The sequence below is a fragment of the Vespa crabro genome, chromosome 11, assembly GCF_910589235.1.
Source record: "Vespa crabro chromosome 11, iyVesCrab1.2, whole genome shotgun sequence".
Lineage (NCBI taxonomy): Eukaryota > Metazoa > Arthropoda > Insecta > Hymenoptera > Vespidae > Vespa > Vespa crabro.
Window position 1 is genome coordinate 3,321,979 of NC_060965.1, and position 24,669 is coordinate 3,346,647.

The 24,669-nt window shown below is 38.2% G+C and overlaps 2 protein-coding genes and 1 long non-coding RNA gene across 5 annotated transcripts in view; 1 reads left to right on the top strand and 2 right to left on the bottom strand.

Moving 5' to 3' along the window:
• Positions 1-845: 845 nt before the first annotated feature.
• Positions 846-4,057, bottom strand: LOC124428033. The gene is made up of 4 exons (XM_046971599.1): positions 3,771-4,057; positions 3,465-3,646; positions 2,721-3,000; positions 846-1,862 (listed from the first exon to the last, which is right to left on the bottom strand). The coding sequence occupies exons 2-4, from the start codon at positions 3,632-3,634 to the stop codon at positions 1,617-1,619; spliced, it is 696 nt and encodes a 231-aa protein (XP_046827555.1). The 5' UTR covers positions 3,635-3,646; positions 3,771-4,057; the 3' UTR covers positions 846-1,616.
• Positions 4,058-13,614: 9,557 nt separating this feature from the next.
• LOC124427988 lies at positions 13,615-17,536 on the top strand. The gene is made up of 2 exons (XR_006943053.1): positions 13,615-13,746; positions 14,472-17,536. It is a non-coding gene; the product is annotated as an uncharacterized LOC124427988 (long non-coding RNA).
• A 4,076-nt stretch (positions 17,537-21,612) lies between these two features.
• The window catches only part of LOC124427987 (protein vestigial), a 52,910-nt gene continuing 49,853 nt past the window's right edge, over positions 21,613-24,669 (bottom strand). For all 3 annotated transcript variants that reach the window (XM_046971496.1, XM_046971495.1, XM_046971497.1), the window contains one exon: positions 21,613-22,590. In XM_046971496.1, the coding sequence (XP_046827452.1) occupies positions 22,544-22,590 (47 nt within the window). In that variant the 3' untranslated portion in view covers positions 21,613-22,543. The remainder of the gene's footprint in view (positions 22,591-24,669) is intronic.

Here is a 24,669-nt window from a genome sequence, read left to right on the forward strand (position 1 = left end):
GCTCAAAAATATGAACAATTTATAATAGATCTAATAAATGCTATTTCGTTGTATAAAACATTCACGATATCTGTCGTTAATTCTTTTCTTTTTTTTTCGTTTCTTTTTCTTTTTTTTTCGTTTTTTCTTCGTTTTTTTTTTTTTTTTTTTTTTTTTTAATTTCATTCACCTAGATGCGACAAATGAATTACTTTCCGACGAAGACGAAATCGTATTTTCTTTTTTAAATGGGTTATGATTTTTATTATATTATCATCGATATAGCGACTCTCTTTTTAATGTTTTACTATTGAGTGTCCATTTGAAAAGACATACCTTGAAGGAAGGGTTCGATGCCTTTGGAAGCACTTCTTGATGGATGATAAAGCAAAAGGATTGTCGAGTCTCGAAGGAAAGCCTTTTCATTTCCGATTCAGTTCGCTTCCGTGAAGTTTTGAAAAGCGAAGCAATCAAGAAGTCGCGATGAGAGAGTCTCCGATGTCGTGACATTGGAGAGGAAATGGGGAATGGATCAACATAGGGTAAGAAAAACAGAGACTTCTGTGGATTTTGCGATCGATAATTAAAGAGCCAGAAACACGACCATCCTTGCCTCATCATCGAAAATGAAACTGTAACTTATGTTATCGCACGCTTCTTTTTTGAGAAAAAAATAAACAAGAACGACGATCATAAAAATACTCTTAGTTTCACATGGAGATTATTCAATAGAATGAACAAACATGTAGAATGACGTATATTAACTCATCCTAACGTACACTATATAATTCGCGATAATACTAATAAATATTGTTTAATTCTGTTACATCTTCTGTGCTTTGATAAATTTTGATAAAAGACTGAACGAATGTTGACGTATAATTTATTTAATTTTTGGAAGAGTTTGATGCGCAAATACATCGTAATATTGTTCCTTACATCACAAGATACTTTAAGTACAAATGCATATGCTTCTATAAAATGTATTCGATTATACGTATAAGTTACTTAAAATAAAGGACATGCTTAAACGTAACAAGCGATAAATAGCGCATAATATATAAATTTTATATACGATTTTCAAGCGATAATTGCACTAATGGATGCTTCTTGATATTCAGAGAATATTACGGAATACCAATGACAAGAATAATATAATTATCGAGATCTTTAGCTCGGGATTTATACGCAAAGCAATTTTTCCCTAATACTTTCATCAACGTGGACCGCATGATATATTCTAATATTTTAAACGTGACTCCTAAATTGTATGCCATTCAAAAAAAAAAAAAAATATTATTAAATATATACACCTACAAACAATACTTGGATATATAATTATCGAAAATTTTTCAACGAATTGGCATGCTGTTCTCTTCTCATGAATTATAATAAAATACGATAACCTCGATGGTTTGTATTAAAAAAAAAAAATATATGTATATAAGTATAAAATGATTATTGTTGAAGCTACAATTCGGGCTCGTTTCTATTCTTCTATTTATCGATAGCGCGTTCGGAGAGAACTTCATTCAACTAAATGCATACACTTAAGAATATAGATAATTATTGATAATGGGCACGTCGAAACTGTGGCACTAGTTCTTTGAAGAACTCCAAGGAAAAGCCTTGCAAGTCTATGAATTTATTTCTTGAGTTTCGGTGCAATCTGTAGGCTTGATTTCCAGCCACCAATCATTGGGATAGTGATACTTTTGTAGTTCGATGCCCTCTCTTGGTACGGGCATTAATCGGCCACCAAATTGTTTTGCTGGTAAAGGAGGAATCACCAGCTGAGGCGGAAAGCACTGCAAACTCGGTGAAAACTCGCAATCTGGTGGTAAGACCCTTCTCGTCCATCCTACCCTTCTTACCATTTGAGTCTGGAAGCGAAAAGCAATAGAACATTTGACTTAAATAATAATCCCTCAAAAAAAAAAAAAAAAAAGTACGGACAAAGGAATCCAGTTCTAAAGACAATTCATGTCACAAAAGTTTTCCAATAATTTCGCAAGTAACGAGGAGCTCTTTAACCTTTGCCGATCTTTTCAATGGTTTTATGAGAATAAAGAGAACCAACAAGAAGTGAGATCTCTGCTTTAGGAAAGTTGGCAGAGAAATTTTGACAAGAGCCGCCAGTCGTAATAAAACGGCGCCGTGATTTACGGAAACACGTAAACGGGAAGTTCTTGCTGTCATTTTACTACCGAATATGCTGCCAAGGAATGATTTTCGGTTGGCCTGGTTACGTGACATGAAAATACGCGACATTAATATAGTAGTTTGAAATTTGTTAGGGAGAGAATTTTTCATATAACGGATTTATAATGTAAAAATTTATATTCACGAAATGTGAACAATTCATTGATTGTAAGAATAACAAGAGAGAAAAGATGATTCGTTTTATGATTCATTTTTATCGGAACTATAATTTCTAGACTTCTTTACTAACACAATTTCAATATACATCACGATGTTCTATTATATTGAATTTATCCTCATATTCTATTCGGTAGTTAAAACAATCATCTCATTAAACTCCCTACAGCGACATTGTTCTCATATTATCGGAAGAATGAACCTTTTAATCTATTTATTCAAATTTCACATAATTATTATATTATTTAAAATATTATGATTTTGTTGTAATTAACGTAAAGAAAGGAACAATTAATTACAACACGTATATGCATTCGTACGCTATTGATTAAACAGGCATTGTTATAAAGTATTATAATTACCACGGCATCCTCTTCAAAGACAACGATCTCCACTTTAGGAGAATCTTCGCCAACCTCATGCTCCTGGACACGATAAACTCCAGCAGCGTGAAGATACGTAGCACTTAAGCCTACCTCTCGAAATGCTTTTGTAATGAGAACGTCGTCTCTTAAGGTATCAACCAAGCAGAGTTCGACCTTGCGAGCCCAGGGCAGTGCCCGACCTATTCGAACTTGACCCCAGAGCGCGCCCAGACACAGAAAATGCACGATGCCCAGTTTAGCTAACACCAAGTGTGCCCTGTTTCGTACGAGAATAAAAACGAAAAGTAGCCATATAATAAAACTATGATTGAAGATAATTTTGAATTTGTGATCAAGAGAAATTCTTGATCACAAAATGAGTCAACCAAAAGTGAATAGTATGAAGTTTATAGTATACGATATGAAAGTACTTCTTGTTAAAGAAGACACAATAGTATTTATGTTTGCAGTAACTTTTATACACAACATGAACGAATTGTATGTTTGATGTAACAATATGTAGGCTATCATAAAAAGAACTCTTCATAGTTTTTAAATACTCGTTAAACGGTAAAAATGATCTATTTGATTGAAATAAATATTGATCTTAACTACTGTTGATTATAACGTTGAATGATTATCTATGTATGATAAATTTATATTGATTTATCTACCATCGCTAAGTTTCTGTCTTATCATCAGATGGTTATAACCATTCCCAAGAAATGAAATAAGACTAACCTGTAGGCAAGTTCATGCAATTTCTCAGTATACTCTTCCGGAACACTACAGGGTTGCTGTGGTACTTCTTGCCGACCGAGACTGTACCAAAACAGCACGATCATGAAGCAAAACGCTGCTACAGCTCGTAGCGGCGTTATACGGAATCTTCTTCGCGGCCAAAAACTCATGCTGCTGGTAAACTTAAATAAAACATAATGACAAAGTCTTAAAAATTGATTATATTTGTAATCGTCCAATTTAATAGACCAATGTAATAGATTATTCATCGATAATACAAATAAAACAAAAGATGTTTCTACAAACCACAAAATATTCCAATAAACGAGGACACAAGAATCTCTTGTTGCTGATCACTGAAACGACTCCACATCGTTACGTAATTCCGATAAAAACTTCAACAGTTAGCTCATAAAAGCGTTCTATTCGTTTACGATTGCGTGTATTCCGAATGAACAAAGTTTCCATGGCCCACGTGCACACCGAATACGTCAAAATTCTTCCCCTCGAGACACTGTTTTTTCTCACCCCTATCGTGCACCACCGTCGCCTTCGCGTCTCCTTTAACATCAACCCCTCCCACCGCCAAAAATCGTTTTTCTGTGCACTTGGCAACATTGCAAATGGACGTCATTGATTAGTCTGTTTTATCGGCGGAGTTGAATACGTGGTCAGTGGCGTCGCCTTTCGGTCATTTTATCGAATCCAACGATCTTGTGTGGCGAAGCTTCGAATGGAATTTGAATCTATTATTCTTTCGAGCGAGTAAAAGATGGAGAGAGCGAAGTACGAAAATAAATTCACCGACGCTCTACGCAATCGTCTTTTTTGTCTCTCACGGAGGGTGGGAACTTTGTCATTTTGACAGAAACGGTGGCGAAAAAAGAGAGAGAAAGAAAACAGAAAGAGATAGTAGAGGTCTTTAAGTCTGACATGTGAAGCATTGACTACTGATAAAATATTTCAACCTTCTTTACAATATCTATCGCAATTTATAAAATCTAATGACTCATTGGTAATGAGCAAAATATTAATTCCAATTTTGATGAGATAAAGATTCGAAAAAATAATAAGAAAAAGTTTTAATATGGATTCCCTTAAAAATCATCTTTTGTATTTAAAAATCTAAAAAGATTTCTGTTGTCAACATGCCTGCTTCTCAGTCCATTCACATTTTTCTTTATTCTTGTTTGAGGAACGACTAGCAAGCATCCGCAAATTCGTCAACACGAATGGCCAGTTTAAAAATAAGATGTGCTCCTTGAAACGTGGTAGCTTTATTGGCGTTTGTGCTCATTAGGGTAATTGAGTGGGCTCAAGGCACTACTGCGATAACTCATTCGAAGAGAGCTCTCCGAGAAAAAGTAAATAGAGCGAGAAAAGGGTACATGAGAGAAGTACAAGCTGGAAAGTCTTTGACGTGAAAGATTTCTTATTCTTTTTTTTTTTTTTTTTCAAAGAAGAAAAGAAAGCAATGTTCAAGTAAAATCCACCGTGTTATTATCCATAAGGATTCGTTTTTTCATTAAAATCTTAACTTTTTCTTTGCACATTGATCGTTAAATATCAACTTAAGACTTTCAATCTTTTTAAGTTGATCAAGAGTCAAGTGTTAATACATTTTAAGTGTTGTAGAAACTCACGGGCCGGGCACGAAGATTCCTCGTCGAATAAAATCGTTTTTCCTCTCGACTCGCGAAGGAGAAGAAAAAGTCTCGCGCGATGTCGTAGAAACGACCGAAATTCCAAAACAAACGGTCGGACTCCTCGCCTTTCTCTCCTTCTAATTTTATCTTGTCGCTTCCCTCCCTAGTTCTTAGCGTGTATTTTCGTAGCACGTGTCACTTACGTATCGGTACCTTATCTTCGTCTTCTTCTTCGTTACTCCCTACGAAAGAGAGAATAAGAGAAAGAGAGAGAGAGAGAGAGAGAGAGCGGGAGAAAGAGAGAGAGAAAGAGCCTGTTGGCGATCTTTCGAACACGTGTATACTCATATGGCTGACGAGCTTCCGCTATTACAACGTTGAATCCTTTTTCACTACATCTTTCTTTCTGCTTACTTCAAACTTGCCTTATTCGTATAGTTTCACTACGAGTAATGAAGCAATCATCACGAGAGTCAATTGGCCAGTTTATTTGCAAAAACTACTATCTGGTATTAAATCTCGATAAAGAGGAAGATCGATTTCTTTGTCAGACGGTTTTGCTATTGACAGGATTAGCTAGTTCGATGACGAAGATAATTACTTCACCGACGCCTTGATCATCGTCAAGCAGAAAGATCTAAAAAAAAAATTTAATCCTGCTGTTGTACTTGCTGTAGTTTCCAGTAACAAAGTGTTTACTGCGAAAGAGAATTGAACTAATCATAATTGAACACCATATCAGCGATATTGCGATTTCAATTTTTCTAGTAATATGTCTATGTCTTTTCATTTCAATTAAAAGCATGACATTTTATAAAGCTTGAAAATTTATTGAAATTATTAAATAAATAAAACATGAGCAATAATACTCTCCATATTATCCCAATAAAATCAAGAAACATATTACGAAATGTTTATACGGGAAGAGATAGTTTGATCGATGAAAAATTTCCATTCCGCACGGAATAATAATCTTTGATCGTAATTGTCGATCGTCCGAACGATCGATCGATAGATTCCAACTCTCGAATTATCTATTAGCGTTTCGTTTCGCACGGATAATCGTTCGGCACGATTTTCTCCTGCGACATAGCACTGCAATCATTCGACCAAGCACGATCCTGCGTTTTTCCACGATAATGAACTCGGTTAATCTCGAGTGTGTACGCCGGCAATGCTCTTTGAATATGCCGACTACGTCCGGTTTCTAGAAAGCCACGAGTCGCGATTCCCCTTAAATAATGCAACTCGCGGAAACCTCTGACCTGAATGGCTAACACGTTCAAAGAATTGGCACTCCGAGGGTTTCCCTCGGAAAGTCTAATGACGTTCAAATTATTATACACTTTTTTCCTCATAAGAAATCTCTCGGCATTGTTACGTTTCTAGTTTACAAGACTGACTTCACATTTTATTAATTACGCATCGCTCTGTATTCTTATTTCTTTCGTAGCAAGATTGTCTCATCTTAAAACATCTAACGAATTATTGTGGCACAACGGGAAACGTCTTCGCGGGAAGATCGTTCATTCATTTTATTTCGGTTCAACGTCGAAAGAGAACCCAAGAGTCCTTAAAGATTTCTTGTCCCGTTCTGTTTATAGCTCGTAAATAGATTTAATGCTTCACTTTTCTTATCTCTCTAATTAGGGATATCACTTTAGTAATTGATGAAGGTTTTATCGGATACGAACGATTGTTTATATGGTCTTTTTTATGGAATTCTTTTCTCTCAATTCTCTATTGTCTCAATTATTGACTGTAATATTTTCTCTATATATATACGTGTCAACAATGAAACATCAATAATTAATAAAAGACTTCGATAACACGAATAATTAAGACTTCGACAAAGTTATAACGAAAATTAATTACTTTATATTTTCTTATTACTCGATGACTTAATTGATAAAACGAAAATTTGTCTGAATTAACAAAATCTCACTGGGTTTCCCGGAAAACGGAGAAAGAAAGAGCGTTGAGTTCCGGGCGACAATAAATCTAGAGAGTCGAGTATCTTGATGACATTGTTGCCGCCTCGCTTTTAGGTGGCTATAAAATTCGAACAGGTTTAATGCGAAATAAATGAACAGATTCTCCGGATGCCGCGTGTGGTCAACTCGCTCGTTCCTGGCGGTCGCAAGGACAACCAACATGCTCGCTCCCTTTACGACCTATAAACTATTGTATCTTAACTCTTAACCAGTCGTGCTTTCAAAGATACCTTTTCCAAGAGATAATATCAAGAATTCGTGCGAAGTTTGTGACCCTGAATAGATCTACCCACTTGCAATTTCTGCATCTTGGATATTATTGTCATCAGTATTGTAGTCAAAATGTAAAACTCTGTAAATATCAACAGGATTTATATATTCCGAGATATTTCACTGGCACATTGAAATTACAAACAAGGATTGTTTTGTGATCTTGAGTATCTTGAGAAAACGAGCACAACATATTTACACTTATTATTAAAAGCGAAAGTAGGCCTCGAAAATCAGGCCGTTTGGAGGTGCACATTCTTCGGGGTGCACGACCATGGCTGCGAACACGTCTGACTAAGCACAAAACGTGTTCCCGAAATGGCGGCGCCTTTGTGGGCCCTCTTTCAAAGCGGCCATCGCCAAAAGGGGTTTTTACCCTCTTGGAATCCACCAAACACTTTTACGTACGCGTTCGCCGCATTGAAATGCAAGTCGCGATCAACAACTGGGCCATCAGCCCCTTTCCAGCCCCGGCGCACCATTCCTCCTACTGATCTGACACAACTCAACCCTCCTTCTCCTTCTGTTCCTCTCTATTCCTCCCCGCGATCGAGCTACGATAAACCGCTAATCTGCCTCCACCTCCCTACTGTCCTCGCGATCAATCTTACGCTTTTTCTCAGCACTCTTCCTTCACGTGAAATATCCTTCAGAGTCAAACGTAAGTACCCAACGGATGGACAATGAGTCTGGGATAGAATAGGACGGCAAGAAGGACGTTGGGCATTCCCGCGAGGCTTATTAATCCTCCACGGCCAACGTTTATTCGACGGTCATTATTTATTGTCCAAGTCTTAGTCTCGTTCTTCTTTCAAGATCTTGTCAAAAGGTACTCATGACAAATGTTAACAATAGATTACAAAGCATTATTTCAAATTATTTTAACAATCATCAGGATTCCTCAGAGACCAAATAAAAAGATAGATTCAAACGAGAAAATATTCTAAAATTTGCCTAAATAGGAATATGCAAAAACACTGTTTGAATTTTTTTTTTTATCTATTCTCTAAAAAATCCAAAATATTTAGATGTGATTAAAGGTAAAATAAACGGATTCACGATAGGAGTAGCGGGAAGTAAACCGACGACGTTCGCATTTTGTTCGGAGGGTCTCCCTCAGCAGGAAGAGAACGGAGCACGTGGAGGAGACGCTCGCCGTCGCGACGTGAGTTACGCCGACGTGAAAACGGTCCCTCGCATTCGAAATAACCGACACAACGTTCCGTATATTCGCGCGGAACGTTAAACGTTTACCTCGAGCGTTTAAACGCGCATTGACCACATGGTTCGCCTTAACGTTTGTCAACGCTACCCTTTGCGCTGGTTCTCCTTCGCTCTTTTAAACATCGCCGCTTCGTTAAAGCTTTTCGTATCCTTTTTCCTTATCTTCCTTCTACCCTCTCTCTCTCTCTCTCTCTCTCTCTCTCTCTCTTTCTCTCTCTCTCTTACTCTCATACAATCTTCTCCTTCTATTCACGAGCCAGAGAAGCAGAAGCGGTAACGAGCATTCCACTATCCGTAATCGCGAAAGCTCAAGCGGTTAAGAAGTATTTCGGTACGTGCGACACGCCGCAAGAACGTACGCGATGTCTTCGGATAATCGAAGTCGCTTCCGACCTCGGCGTTCCACGCTCGATAAAGTAAGTCCATGTAGGGGAGGTTGTCACGAGGAGTGACACGCCGGGACCCCGGTGACTGCTTACTGTCTCTCTTCCAGCATTTCATACTCTCCATGATCTATTCAATATTATTATTCAAAATTCTTTTTAATGAGAGAACGTCCTCGATAGTATCCAATCAAAATCATTGAAATAAACACATGTTAAGCGTGAACTTAATCTTAGTAGCACTAAGATGAGTTCTACGACGACTTTGTTAAAACTAATAATTGCTTAAGATATTCAACGAAAATCATCCAATCTCTTTAATATAGAATTCTTGTATTCGATCACAACGAGTAACAACGTTATTCTTTACGTTCCATGAAAGAAGTGTATTAAGTGTTCGACATCGCAAAAAGTATCGGACGAAGAAGGTATTGATCTTGCTTTCGATTGCATTATCACGGGTGTCCGTCTTTTCTGCGAGGTAGCCGCGTGCGCAGAACGCCTTTTTACGAAAGACAGATTACATTGATATGACTCCAATCATGATCGAAATACCATAAATAACCTTGCATTGAACCGGCCGGAGTCCAAACATCGGTCGGTGCGGAGAGTCTGGTTCGATGGTAGTCAGCTGCACGATCAGAATGGCCGTTGCGATGCGTGTCGGCGAGATACGCCGAGAAACGACGTTTCCCTGACAGTAATCTATGCAAGAACACAATTGCTGTTACGCGAAACACCTGTGTCTTTGGGAATCGCTTCGAAAATACCGATATCGGATCGTAGACGAGATTCGTGGACTCTCATGCTTATCGGCATAATTAACTTCCTCCGTAATTCGATTAATGATTTCCTAGACGGAGACCAATTCTTGCTATCACAAAAATGTTCAAGAGATCAGGTCGCCTATTTCCTTCTTGCAGTGACATTTTCCATTAAATTAATATTATGATATCAAGAAAAAAGTAAATTTTTCTGTGCAACTGAATTCCTTTTCCTGTTGAGCTTCAGCAAAATATACCCAAGGTCAGAATCGGCCTCTTTAACCTCGTCAATAGTCCTCTTGATTCAACGAGGAGAGACACTAAATCTTTCCTTGGTATAGGAAGGAATCAGTATACCCGACGATCGAGCAGGAGTGAGAAATACTTTAGATTGCTCGTTCGATCTGTTCGATGGCAGGCGTTCTCGGCATCCGGCAAACGGGTAAAAGCAAGAATTATCGCTCACTCGGTTGATCCCTCCTAAGAGAAAAGCGGCGCGTGAGCGCTTTTCTACGACTGTACTCTTTGCTTCTTCAAGAGTGGAAGGGGGAGTCAAGAGATGGACAGTACCGATGGACTTTGATTGGTTGCGAAATCAATATGGCGGCGACCATCAATCGGGGTAATTGACAAGGTAATTGGCGCGGTTTCATACCTCGGCGTAGTCGGCAGGACCCAGCCGCGACTACTTCTAACGCAATAAGCAGAAAAACCTGGCGCAAGGAAAATAACGCATATAGGGAAAGTTGTCTCGCGCGACTCTACGCGGACGCATGAGTATTTTTACGATATCCCTTCCCCTTTCTTTTTCCATTTCTTTTCATCCTACGCGATAGCTTTGCGGAATCCCATGACGAGCGCGCGCGCGCGCGCGCTGCCTTATTCTCTGGACAGTTTCGAAGAGGTCTTCGTATCCTCGATGAAAGCTGAAAGAAATATACTTGACTGATCTCTGAACGTTTTTTTGATCATTAGTACTTAAAAACTCAAATATTATTGCTACGGACTTTTTCGTTTTTTTTCTTTTTTTTTTTTCTTTTTTCTTTCATCTAACTATGCCTTACTTTACTTTAATTCCATGTAAATTGGGAAGTTATGCGCATTAAATTTTTTTCTCTTTTGTGTCGCTACATCGTCCATACTATATTTGTCTTGGAAGGTGTGGACTTTTCTAGAGCCGACAACGACGTATTCCCGTCTCCACCCTCGAGTCCACCCTCCCGGAAAACACGCTTTAATATCCGCTTATGACGGCTATGTTTCACGGGCTGGGATACCCACTCGTCCCCATTCCGCCCCATCAACCCCTATAGTGCGTTTAATTTACGTGTTTTCGCGAGTTATTCGTCCCCACCCAGCCGTCGGAGAGCCTGGTCGAAGAGGGTCGGTCGCCATGGTGACGGCAACCCCTCCCGACGCCCAATCGCCGTCCGCCTACGACGAGACCCGTACGATGTTCACCATCAGCCCTACGATGCCGCACGAAGACGATAATAATTGATGGTGGAACGTGAAAGACAGCCCTGCAAATGCGAACCAAGAAGGACGATTCTCCCATCCTTTTTTCCTTTCTTCTTTTTTTCTTTTCTTCTTCGACCCAGAATAAATCCAATCGTCACCCTCCGATGTTTCTTTTTTATTAAGATCATTTCTCTAGATGTCTAGGAGCAATTTCAAAATATATGTAACCTTATAAACATTCTACATAATTTTTGATAAATCCTAGATCACAATGTATATGAAAAACTATCAGCAAGATTACGATCATTTTTTACGATCTTATAATCATCGAACATCATCAATATATTAAATACATAACTATGAAAAATAAATTATTATCTCAAACTTATTGTCCCTTGAGAAATTCTTAAAAGACAAACACTCAGAGAATAAGTGGAATAGGTTCGAGCTTAACACCTAAACTCGTTCTGTTGGTTCACCACCGCGTAAACGAAAAGACATAATAATCTCTCTCCTGTACAAATCCTCTCCGCGTTGCATACCGCGCACGGAGACGAAGTAGTGCAAACAGAAGCTGAAGTTCAGCTCGCCCGGCACGCTACTCGCGCTACGAATGCAGTCGAGGGAAGTGGAGCATCTTGAGAAGAGGGTCGCTTGGATGCTGAGAGGGATGCGAAGGATAGGAGGGAGGAAGGGAGGAAAGGGAACGGGTGGATAGTGGAGAGGGGAAGGAGGGAGAAGAGCTAGCGAGTGCTTCGGACGCGCGTATATACAGAAGCGAATCCGATCGCGACGAGACGCGTATCAAGCGTTGACGACGAGGAGAACGACGAGACGACGGATTCTGGTACTTCGAGGGAGAAAGAGAAGCCGGATCCGTGGACCGTGAGGTACCCGGGCTATGCAACGCTCAGATTCCGTCGACTCGTGGTGTCACTCGCTGAATTCCGCTCGGCCTACGACGATTTCCTGCTTGGAGTCTGCTCGTGCCTTCACTGTCCTTCCTCTTCAGACTCCCTTTCCCTTCTCTTTCTTTTGCTCAAATATATCTAGTTGAGACGCCTTAATCTGGAAGCTTCGATTCTCAAAAGAGCCATAATGAGAACATATTGTTCTATCTATTAGAAAATTTCGTTCAAATAATCAATCAAATCAGATATGCGATCAAAAGAAATTAACCCACGTTTCGCTGGATATTCAACGTTTTAACGTATTTTTATGAAGCAATTAACATTCAGAAATGGTATGATGTAAATTCGTCCTAAGATAATAACGTCCTATTCTTGCACATGCTTAACTCTCGTCGATAAACTCGTCTGGATTCGATTAAAAGGGCTGAATTGAAAATTCTCAAGGGTCCCGTCCGCGGGTCCAATAAAACAGAAGTCTCGACCATCGATTCACTGGGAAGGAGCTTCCGAGATTTTATCGTGCTTAATCGGCAACTGATCGCATGCAAATCCACAGCAATAACACGCGCGAAAGACGCAACGGTTGGCACGACGAAGAAGAAGATCCCTCCTTAACCCTCCTCTCAACTCTACTCTTTACTCTTTCTCTGTCTCTCTATGTTTCTTCTTCTCTTTTCTTATTCTCTTGGCTCTCGACCAGAACGAGACTCTAGATCGAGCGTGCGAGATAAAATCTTTCCTCTCTCTTTCTCGATTCATTCTCTTTTTATTTTCTCTCTTTCTTTCTCTCATTTGCTTCTTCAAAATGCACGATCTCAATATGCGACTTTACACTTGCACTCCTGCCCTATACTTTCAAACTTCCCTTCGACGATTCGCTTGAACATACGGAATTTGAAATTCGCGTCTTTTCCGTTTCGAGATCACGATCGATTAGTTTGCGAATTTGTAATACCAAAATCGATAACATGGATCCATCACCGAAAACTATTTGGACTACTTACATAAATATTTTATTAAGATTCCGTAGTTGTATTATGTATGGTTTAAAAATCATTCATTATTATTATATTATTATTAAATAATTATTGAGGGTAAAATTCGAATATCATAATATTTTTTTAACTTACTTTATCATATCTATATACTCATCACAATATGTATTATCACTCGTCTATTGCAATTCTAACGCTATCATTTATAATAAAATTATATATAACAATATTATCAATATTTAAAAATGTTCATTAGTAGTTGCCGTTTTTTAACATTTACTTTAATTATTGTAACAGTTGGTTATTCAAAACATTCAGACAGATTAAACGATTTGTTTTACGTTCATTTGATATCTGCGTTTCCAGTTTCTTGCGTAATAACAAAAGTTCACCGTATGCGATATACTTCAAAATATATTTTGAACTCCGATTAGAAATTCGTATTGAATGAGAAGGGGGCGCTTTACGTCAATGCTCTTTAATTTGTACAGATGTGCTAACGTTCCCATAATCACTGGTATAAATTCGCCTCTTTGATAATTAAGACGTGACATTAAGTTTTACGAGCTCTTACAGCAAAGTGCAACGTTAAGGTTTACGACTGGTATAGCCATCCTGATAAATCATGTTTCACGTAAGTGAACGGTGGTTATTAATGATCGTGATGAAACGGGTTGATGATATTGCGAATCGTTTTATCGGATAAAAATTAATTAAGTACATCGGACGACGAATGCAACGCTCGCTTGATAATACATTTTAAGTGGTTTAATACTTGCTGTATTTATCACACTTTTGTTGTGTCATATGTAAATTCATACATGACGAGTTAATTAAGTACATTTTTTATTTCTTTAATTCTTGAAGAAACGAAAGATTTAATAATTAGCAATACCAAAAGACTCAACTTGTATTGAAATGAAAAAGTTCGATCTAATTTTTACTCGAACTCGTTGGATCTTCATGTACTTTAATTCTCATAATAATGAAAGTGTTTCAAACACAACAACAGGTTCGTGATAAAAAGACGTAAAAGAGAATGCGGCGTAGCTGATGTCATGAATCGCGATATGATAAACTTTGGAATCGTTGGCCTTCGTGCTGATACGTGCGAAGCATAATATGTACGACGTACTAATTAACGCGTGACTCTTTTATAATACTCGTGCAAACATCTTGTTTAATCTGTGTCTTCCATCCAATCAATCCATGTTGTCGAACAGCTCTGTAATACTGCATGTTTTCTTTGTTAATTAACATTATCAAGTTGGCAAGCATTGCGTCGAAACTCATGTATTTTTCGTTAATCGAATACAATTAACGATGAATTTAATTATAGTTTGATCATTAAAATTACAGATCTTCTGGAAAACTTTGATCATCCTATCCTATTACATGATAACATTGATCATGTTTTTCAACCGTAATAGAGATGACAGCTACATCCCGCTGAGATTCTAATCAATTCTTTTGGATTTGTAAGTGCTCGCCTTTGGACCACTCGATGTTCAACTACTAAATCAAGAAAGACATGGAATCGAAGAGCTAAGGAGACATATAGAATCTTGTTTAACCTGATGATCGACTCACCATGCATCTACCTTCTACTGTCTATAACGTCAAACTCGCAACGGGGTTGATGTTTTCGAGAAGAGAAATGAACGAAAAGAAATACAAAATTTAAAGCATATCCACAAGGCATGGTATAACTCCTTTCGATTGAGGTGATATCGTTTCAAAGACCATAAATCCACGTCGTAGTTGTCGTTGTCGTCGTCGTAGTCGCGAAACTAAAGAAAGAAAGAAACGAAGCGACAAAGTCTTTGGATAGACATACGGCGCACGTATCATTGTATGCATAGTAGACAGCTGGGCAATGAACGAAACAGGGAAACGTCCTTCATAGTGGTCACTTCGCGTTACACTTGCCCGGTTTAGACGACTTATGACGTGGATTTACGAGGCACCTGGAGAGTGTAACCGATCGCACGTATAACTCCCTTGACATTCCTTCGAGTTCCCTCGCTATCAGGCAAATCAAGCAACGCGTGCCTTCTCGTGAACAGTATTTGGCTGAAGAAGGAGTCAAACTATTAGTTGGAAATTAGCTGGTTTGCGTTAAGAATAGATTAATTATTCCGGTCATAGTTGACCTAATCGTATTCTATAACAATAAAACTAATCAAAATATTATAGCTTCTTTATTTATACAAAACTAAATTAATAGAAAAATGGCTTTCATCAAGATAAGGGATTATATGAATATCACAGAATTAGTATAACTTAAATGGATTTAATATTGGCGATTATTGGTATTCTCATCTTTCCTATCCGAGTTATTTGCTAATGCGAATCCAACTGACTCGATTTTCTTTCCGAAGAAAGAAAACGTATCGGTCTCTTCTTCTCCATGACGTCCACCAGCAGGATGAGGATCGCGACGCGGAGGAATGCTCGAATCATGCTCCCTAATTCTTCGATCGAACCGAACGATCGAGAGTAAGAGAAGCCAATGGCGTGCACATGTACGAGAAAGACAAAGTCCTTGGCAAGCGACACAGAAGGCATCCCGCGGAGCAGGTAGCTTCGGAGAGACTTTCTGTCAGCATTCAACATTATCTAAGCCTTTATCTACCTCTTCGTCTATCTAACCACCCCGCTCCCCCTTTTCAACTCTGCCTGCCATCTTCTCCTCTGTCTCTCTGCGGCTTCTAGAATGTCTGTATACGTCGCGTGTATATAGCCGACCGTTTATGTAATAGCAGGTAGGCCTGCCCTAAACGTAAGGATTCCACCTGTGGCAAAGGATCTCCCTCGTAAATTCACATCGTGGGAGAGTACCTTCACCTTGCGTGGGGTCCAACCACTCGATGAATTTTAATTACTCCATCGTAGAAATTTTGAAGAAAATTCAAGCCTAATGAATAACGGTAATAAGAAATATCGCGAGTAACTTGTTTTTAAAATTGTTTCTAAAACTCATTCTCGTGGGAGAGTGCACGTCTCTTCTGTGAGGTCTACTCGGAAGACAAAGGTCAGTTTCATCGTACTATGGACCGACAAAATCTTTTGTTTGTCTCTTTGTGACGTACAAAAAAGATTAAAAAATAAATAATAGGTAGGTTTGAAATGTCGCCATTCGATCTTTTAGTTAAAATTCCTTGAAATATTTGGTGTCGATATTCTTATCTATTTTACTACCCGATATCTTTGTCAACGAGACAGTGGAATGTAGTTTAGATGATCAATGTCATTGACGATACGGCCTTCTGCTTACGAAATAACTTTAGTTCATCGTTGCTGCGTGCCAGAAGAATTTTTAAATCAATCGATAAGTAGGTGCGATGGATTCAAAGAATCCAATGAATACTAATTGTAAGCGTTCTCTCTTTCTCTCTCTCTCTCTCTCTTTCTCTTCGTCACAAATTGGATTAAGTTCTGTACATATTCAAGAATCTTATACAATCGATTCAATATCCAATTATCGTATCATTGGAATTAAGTGATAAAAGTTTTTTTACTCCTTAAGATACTCTTATTATAAGCTTTCGATGCTAATTATAATATTCCCACTTCATCTCATATCAACAATATTCTACCGATAAGAGTCAATTGATAATATCGATTGAAAGTCTCACGATATCGTGAAAAGCGAAAGATCGTTAGAGGATCGTTAGATTAGAACGCGAATCTTCCTTGATGACGGCTCGGTTCGATGGGGAAGCTCACCTCGTTGTGTTTTTGCTCTGCATAAATGATGAGCCCGGGTATTTTAATGAAGACATTCCATGGCTGCTTGCCGGCTTCTTGGCGTACGAGAAAGAGAGAAAGAGAGAGAGAGAGAGATAGATAAAGTGAGAAAGAGAGAGAAGGAGAGACAGAAGCTCTGCGAAGCTTAGGTCGAATAGATATGTTCTTGATCATCAGCTTTTGCCTCCTGCTATTAACGTATTGTTATCTTCAATCAATGGAATATACAAAGATGGACGTCACAAAAATATTTTCACTAACCTTCTCTTTCACTCTCTCTCTCTCTCTCTCTCTCTCTTTTTCTTACAGCTTTTTTCCCAATTAGTACAAATACGAATGCATACATTCAAGTACCAATTGCATACAAATACGAATCGACAGACAGGCAAGACTTTCCAGTGCTTAGCCATCTTCGTATACCCGATGAAGTCTTGACACCTTAAAGGCTCAATCGACGCTTTATCTCGATTCCCTTTTCAAGAGTAAGCATACTCGCTTGGTTAACCATCGTAAATTCAATTCGAGTTATTCGCATAAGAACGAAATCGTGAATACTATCGTGGTTTTCGAGGTGCCCACAAGAGAAACAACATTCGTGTGCTTAGCTCGTCGAATGGTTGAAAGGATAAAACTAGCTTGGCGAATAAAATGGCGTGAACACGCTAAAGAAAAAGGTAAGAGTAAGTGAACAAAAGAGATAGATCGAGGGAATGTTTTAACATCAACCGATTTACGGATGCACGGAGCGTGTTTCGTTCGGTGACAATGCTTAAATGACTGCAACGAGCGCACGTGTTTCAAAGCGACAAGCACCGCAACAGAACGTTCCTAACTCGTATCCAAGTCACGTCTCATTTGCCGTATTCAACGATGTATCGACGGGGAACTGCAATACGCAGAGGGAGAAAAGCGAGTGAGCGAGAGAGAAAGAGAGAGAGAAAAAAGAGAAATAAAGAGCTTGAGGAGATTAAAATACAGGATGGGTAAAAGAGCAGGTGCATCATGATTCGTGAAAATCAGAACCGCAATACTAATCTTACTTATTAATAATGTCGTTCCCGTTATGAATATTATTTATGATTTAATTCGTTATAAGAGGTTATACTTTCTACGCTTAGTTGAAAGAAATATGAAATGCGTTAACATAAATTTAATGGATAATTAAATTAATTTACGTGTTTTATAATAACTAATCGAAAAATTAAAAATTATATTGAGTATCTATACTTATCGTATTACGTTTAATGCTTACCATATTACGTCTATCTTGTACGAAATCTAACTTATCAATGAGGGCTTATATTTGTTTTTCTATCGACCTTTGCGATTCGACTGTTTATGTCTTTTTCTCTACAGTTCTAAAGACATTCATATCATTGTATTTATTTATATAACTAAGATAATACTACATCTTATATATAATGTATACGTATGGATATTTTATATTGTACATTGTTCAATATTTTCATATTGTAATGTCTAGTGTCATGATCAGAAAAACTTTTGGTATAATTCAAGATTAATGTAACTTTTGAAATCTATCCTAAACTCTATTGAAATGAAATTGAATTAAATAAAAATAACTTCTCCTTAACATTCCATCCATCGAAAAATCCATTCTTCGAGAACCTCTAAGAGGTCCATCCGGAAGTACCGAAAACTGTGATCGGTCGTTCAAAGGGAACGCGTCGGCTACTGGTTTTCTGGTAGCCTTTTGCAAAAAGTAGAAATGAAGAAGAGAGGGTAGAGGAAAAGGTAGCGGAGGTGAGTTTGGGAGGGAGAACAACGTCGTGTAGCTCTCTTCCAGGACATCGTACGTCAGTGGTTCGAGCCCGTGGGAACGAGAGGGTAGAGACACCTCTCAGGCTCGCGAGAGGGACGCGGCGCCGACCCCAAGTCGACCTGCAGGTAGACGAAGAAGACGAAGGAGAGAAGAAAGGGAAAAGGAACGAAGAAGGCTTCGTGCGAAGACGAAACGATACTTCTTTAGAGTAAAAGAGGTAGAGGAGAAGTAAAAGGAGGAAGAGGGATTTAGATTTGCCGGACGAAGAGAGAAAGGAGTTCGAGAGAGATTTAGGATAGTGAAGGGTGCGAGAAGGAGGAAGATTCGAGTTCTACGAGGGAGGAAGCCGCATAAGAGGAAGAGAGGTGGATAAAACGAGGACTCTTCTCTGAGGTGACACCGCCGAAATATGTCCCGTCGGCATTCCTAGACGTTTTTTCGGCCTTTGTCGAGCGCGCCGTCACTATGTCATCGAAACCGCTTCTTGGATACTATTGGACCAACGATCATCTTCCGATTCTTCTTCGATCGTACCGATTCCTTTACAACTATACACTAATTTCCAATCAACTTTTCAATTAATTGTTCTGACTATTGTACAACTGTACAATAATATGAATGAATTTACAAAAGGATTATTCTTTATTATTAACAAACTATAAAATCTACATTCTCTAGAAGTAAACGAACAGTGACCGTGGAAGAAGGAATACAAGCATAACGTCGATGACAAATGGTAGACATGGAGGTCGGCCAAGTAAAATTAATATTCATATTCACGGTTGGCCCATTCATTCCCTCGTTGCAATATCAATAATCTGACCCTAGTAGCTCGTGCGAAGGGTAGGGGAGTTTGGGTAGGGGATTCGTGGATCCCACGTGCTCGGTATTTAATTACCAGAAATCGAGGGGTGCGCACAAGTGTACGACTCGCTTTCACCTCCCAAATAATTTTATTCGTTCGTCCTGAGTATCGACAATTTCACGATTAACGATCGCATCATATCTATTGTAAATGTATTTAGAGAACTCCTCAAAGGATTCTTCGACTATTAAAAATATTTATGTTCCTATCTGTGAAACTTTTCAATCAAAATTTAGAGAATAATTCAATTCGATTATCATATTCTAAACACATTTGACGTTTTGAATCTTAATGAAATATCATCGTTGTGTAATACGAGTCGATGGTCACGGTGATCGTTCTTCTTTCCCGGATGACTGCATATCACGTGGCCCTCACGTGGGCTTCCTGCTTGTACTTTTTCCGCGTCTAGCCAGCATATGCACGATTGCGTAACAAAACACACAAATCATACGCACAGCATAAGAAACTCAACAGACTGATTTATGCTCGCGGGGCAATGCTCTGTATCCATCTTGTAAGACACGAGCTAACCCATCGAACCACAGAACAGGATGAATCTTAATTTTTTTTTTTCTTTTCTTTCAAATATATTCTCATTTCCGGTCTGCATACTCACTGGCATCTAAATTGAAAAATAAGAATGAAGAAAATATTCTTTTAATGGAAATATTTAGTTACGATAAGTATAATTCAATACCGTTATATATTTGTAAAATAAATAAACAATTGCCTTGAACAGGAAATGGTATCGTCAAAATGATGTTTTTTTCTTTATCAAATTAATTTAATGACTTTAATGGGGTCATAAAGATCCCTGGGTTATCAAGAAGGGAATCCAAGATACGTTTTCTAAGTAAGTATTGCTCTAGGGTAAAGCATCACTGAACAAAACTGAGTTTGGTAATTACAAGAGGTTGGAAAACGTTTTAGGTCGAGCAGTAAATCTTGAAGAGTCTCTCTTTTCCTTCTACCTCTCTTCCTCTTCTTCCTCGTATATCTCTTGTTCTTTCCTTATCCGAACATCGATGCTAGCCCCTCCCAGACGGCTGAAGGATTTATTTTATTATTTGATAGATTTAATACTAAGACTACTGTTTATTACTACGAATTATCAGAACTTATAAGGATGTTGAAAAACTATATTCCTTTTAACCGAAACTAGTATCTTGTCCTGATAGTTGTCATTGTCTAAATAAGTAATGACTTGTACAATTATTGAATGAAACATGAAACCAACTTAAATCTAAAATAAATCGATTGCTTGAAGAAATACTTAGTGTGAAAAAAGTCGGTAGATCATAAGGATCCTAATGCTCGATTTTCTTTGAAGTCCAATTAACGGACATATGTTTCACACGTGATTACACGCAAGTCGATCGGTCAACCGCAGTCCCGAATCGGTTCCGCCTCTCTACTCTCTCTCTCTTTCTCTATCTTTCTCTTTCTCTCTTTCTCTCTGTCTGTCTCTCTGAGGTGACGAAGTTAATTGCTCACTTTCTCATCTCGTTAATGTTACTTCCGCAGCACAAGCTGCTTGTGACAATTTAGGAAACAGAAAGAAACGAAAAGTCTAGCAAACGAGGCGTTCTACGGAAATCATTCGACGATCAGCGCAGATGGCCGGACCTATAAGTTCTGAAAATGTTTTTGTCTATCCTCACTCATGCTATTTTTATATCCAACGTTATTTCTAAATTATTTTCTTACCTAATAATTTGTGAATAAATAAAAATAAAGAGAATATTTGTACGTACCTGAAGTTTTAAAAATACTGCCGGAGAATCGATTGTCTGTCTTAACGATAAAACTTGTATTATCAATGTGAGATATTAGGAATAGCTTGATGATTAACATAAAAAAATTTCATGTTCTGGTAAAAATGAATATAGGAACGTTTAGAGTCATGTGATGTGTTTAGGAATTTCGCTTGACGAAGACAATTATTGTGGTATTGACGAATTGTTTATTTTATCATCTGCCGACGAAGACAGTTTGTCGTTAAAAGCAATGGCCATGCTGCGCGAAGCGATCGAGGATGTAGGTATAAAAAAGAAAAAAAATGGCGACACTTCGGGTATAATAACTATCTCTCTTTTTTCTTCGTTTTTTGTTTTTTCTTTTTTTTTTTTTTGTTTTAATTCGCCAACTTGGAGATGTTTCGGAATCTTCTCGTAGCGTCCAGCTTGTTATGATACAATAGTAATAGCAATATATAATATATGGCAAGGTCATTGGTCAATAAATACTTTACTTAAATCGCTCGCATCTAAATTCGCCAAATAACACGCAGAATCGTACCAATTATTTTCCGATGACTTCTTTCTCTCTCTCTCTCTCTCTCTCTCTCTCTCTCTCTCTCTCTCTCTCTCTTTCCATTTTATCTATTATCACAATGACGATCTAAAATAAAAAACATACGTGTAGATCGTTTCTTTATTATTCGATAAAAGTAATCCTTCGTCCGCGATTATTTGGAAACTTTAGACTCGCAAAAACCAGGACAAACTCCCTCAAAAATTTGCGCTTACAAAACGCATCTAATCTATTATTTCAAAGGATCGGTTTCCATTTTTCAGCGATTTGGTCCAACGAATAAAAAGATCGGAAAAAGATTTCACGCCTGCAATTTCCAATTGACGGAATTTGTCCTCGACGATCTAATTACCTACACGCTATGTGAACTAGAGATTCCTTTCAGCATCGAACAGCAGTCACTATGAAGGTAATAGTGCGCGCAACCGTTTCTCTAATACTATTTTGAGTTTACACTAATCGTAGATCCTTAAAAGATTTAGGTAACACTATGTACACTCCAATTCTCCTTCTTTTATCTTTTTCATTCATGTTTCTCTCGACGTTCCTAACAAAGTTCCTCTCCTTTATCGTTTTTTTTTCCCTTCGTTCCGACTAACAATAAGCTCGTACGAAATTCTCGTCGAAAGAACAAACGACGAACTAAAATGGACTCCTCGCGTTCATGGAAAATCACGCGATTCATCAGTTCGGTTCGCGAAACTTCGGCGCTCGCTTCTAGAACCAGTAGAGATCTTTGGAATCCTGCACTTGCGACTCGAGACCTGAAACAAAGAAGAATGATTATTTAGTAGATATAGAGAATTAAGATCATAATTAGTAAAGTAATGAAATTATTTAAGTCGAAAGACGATATTTTTTTTTGTTCCGAAGAACATAGTAATAATTAACCAGTATAGAAATATCTAGCAAGTACGTAGAAAGCGTCCTACATAGCATGGGTCGTCTGTTCGAATTATTTATCGGCGTGCCGCGTAATAAAAGAAGAGACAACGTTTTGACGGATGCGAGGGTGCAGAACTGGTGATGGCACCCGCTGAGCAACACGGACGGACAAACCGACGGACGGAGAGAAGGAAGAGAACCGAAGGAACAGACACAGACAGACGAGCTTCGAGCGATGTCACGAGATCGAGCAGTTAAGATCTCACGTTCCCTTACGACGGACGCCAAGCGTGCGCGCGCGACTGCATGCGTCCGAATTTATCTCCGTACGATCTGGATATCCCAAAGGGTGACCCCGCAGATATTCGTCCACTCGATGTCAACGTTTTTAAACGATCCTCTCTGACTCCAAATCGATAATGCTGCGTAATCGAACGAACGCATCTCGGCGAAGTATCATTGATGAGAAAGCCACTTCGATCGGGAAAATTGATCTTCATCTTCGATCATTGCTTTTCGTTTCTATTTAGTTGCTTGCTATATTTTGACAAAATTTTGTTTAAGTCGACGAAGAAATAAATTATTCAAAATGATCTTTTGCCTATAATTTATAATTCATTTTACATAACGTTAAAATCTATTCTTATTTGACTATCTATCAATTCTCTATAATTCGCACGTGTCTATTAGAATTAATTTTACGATGTAATAATTCTTTAAAAAACAAAGATCATGATTTTTGATAATGTTCCTTTCATTAAATTGTCTAATGATAAATAACATCGCGTCGATATTCAAAAAACAAAGTACTGTGTTACACGGGCCAATAAATCGCAAGAAATTAGATTCATGTAAGGGTGGCACGTGTCAGCGCGTGGATCTACCTGCTTCAAAGTCAGTAACGTGTGCTCGTCGCGAGAGCAGACTCGTACAAGTGGAAGCACAAAAGATATTATCGTAGGTAAAACGTCATATAGGTATCGTTTCGCTCAACGGTGAAGCTAGAACGGCAAAGTATTATTTGATGGAAAGTCACTGAGTTGAAAAATGATCGTAGAAGGTAGCGTGAGAAGGGAAACAGGTTTTCATACTCGCCCGCTTTTGCGTGAAAACCTGATGCATGTAACACCGATCTCTCTTGTTTTTTTATTGACCGTTCTACGTAACAATGAATCTCATCGATGACATGTTATAAATGGAAAACGATTGAGTTCACAGTAGATAAAGAAAGTTATCTTTATAAAACAAGTTTTGTGTGTTCCTAAATATAACGAAGTTTCTTAATAATATAGTTTGATATTTAATTCTAATGATTTAATATCTGTATAAATAAAGATTAATCAAAAATATCTCTATGGCAATTGACTTAACACACAAAATTTAACATGAACATTGATTTACTATTATTGTTCAAGAATATTCGAAAATCATTGGATCGAATTCAAACAAAAATATTATAGTGCACAGAATTAATAGCTATAACGACGAATATGATCACAAGTGAAATGGTAAATTGGGAGATCATGGTCGATCGCTAATAGCAGATGATCTTCCCTTTCTTTTCTCCCCCTTTCACGAATATCGAAGGGTCGGCTTCTGCGGGTGACTCGACAAATACCGGCAATATTGTCGACGTTATCCGACGCACCATTTACCAGCTAGTGCCTCGTCCATTTTGCGAGGGCTTGCGAACGATTACGCGAATATGGTCGGAGCGTTCCTCTACGTGTGTGTGTGTCTGTATGTGTACGTGTGCGTATGAGAAGAGCATAAATCGTCCTACACGTATGACACTTATGGCAACGTTATTTGGTGACCACGCTATCGAATTAGAACTCACTCTCACGAAGATTAGACTTGGACGAATCGATGTTATCTAAAATCTCTAATATCCGCCTATAATTCATAACTTGACACTATTAATATCATTAGAAATACGTGGAAAATATTTTCTGCAA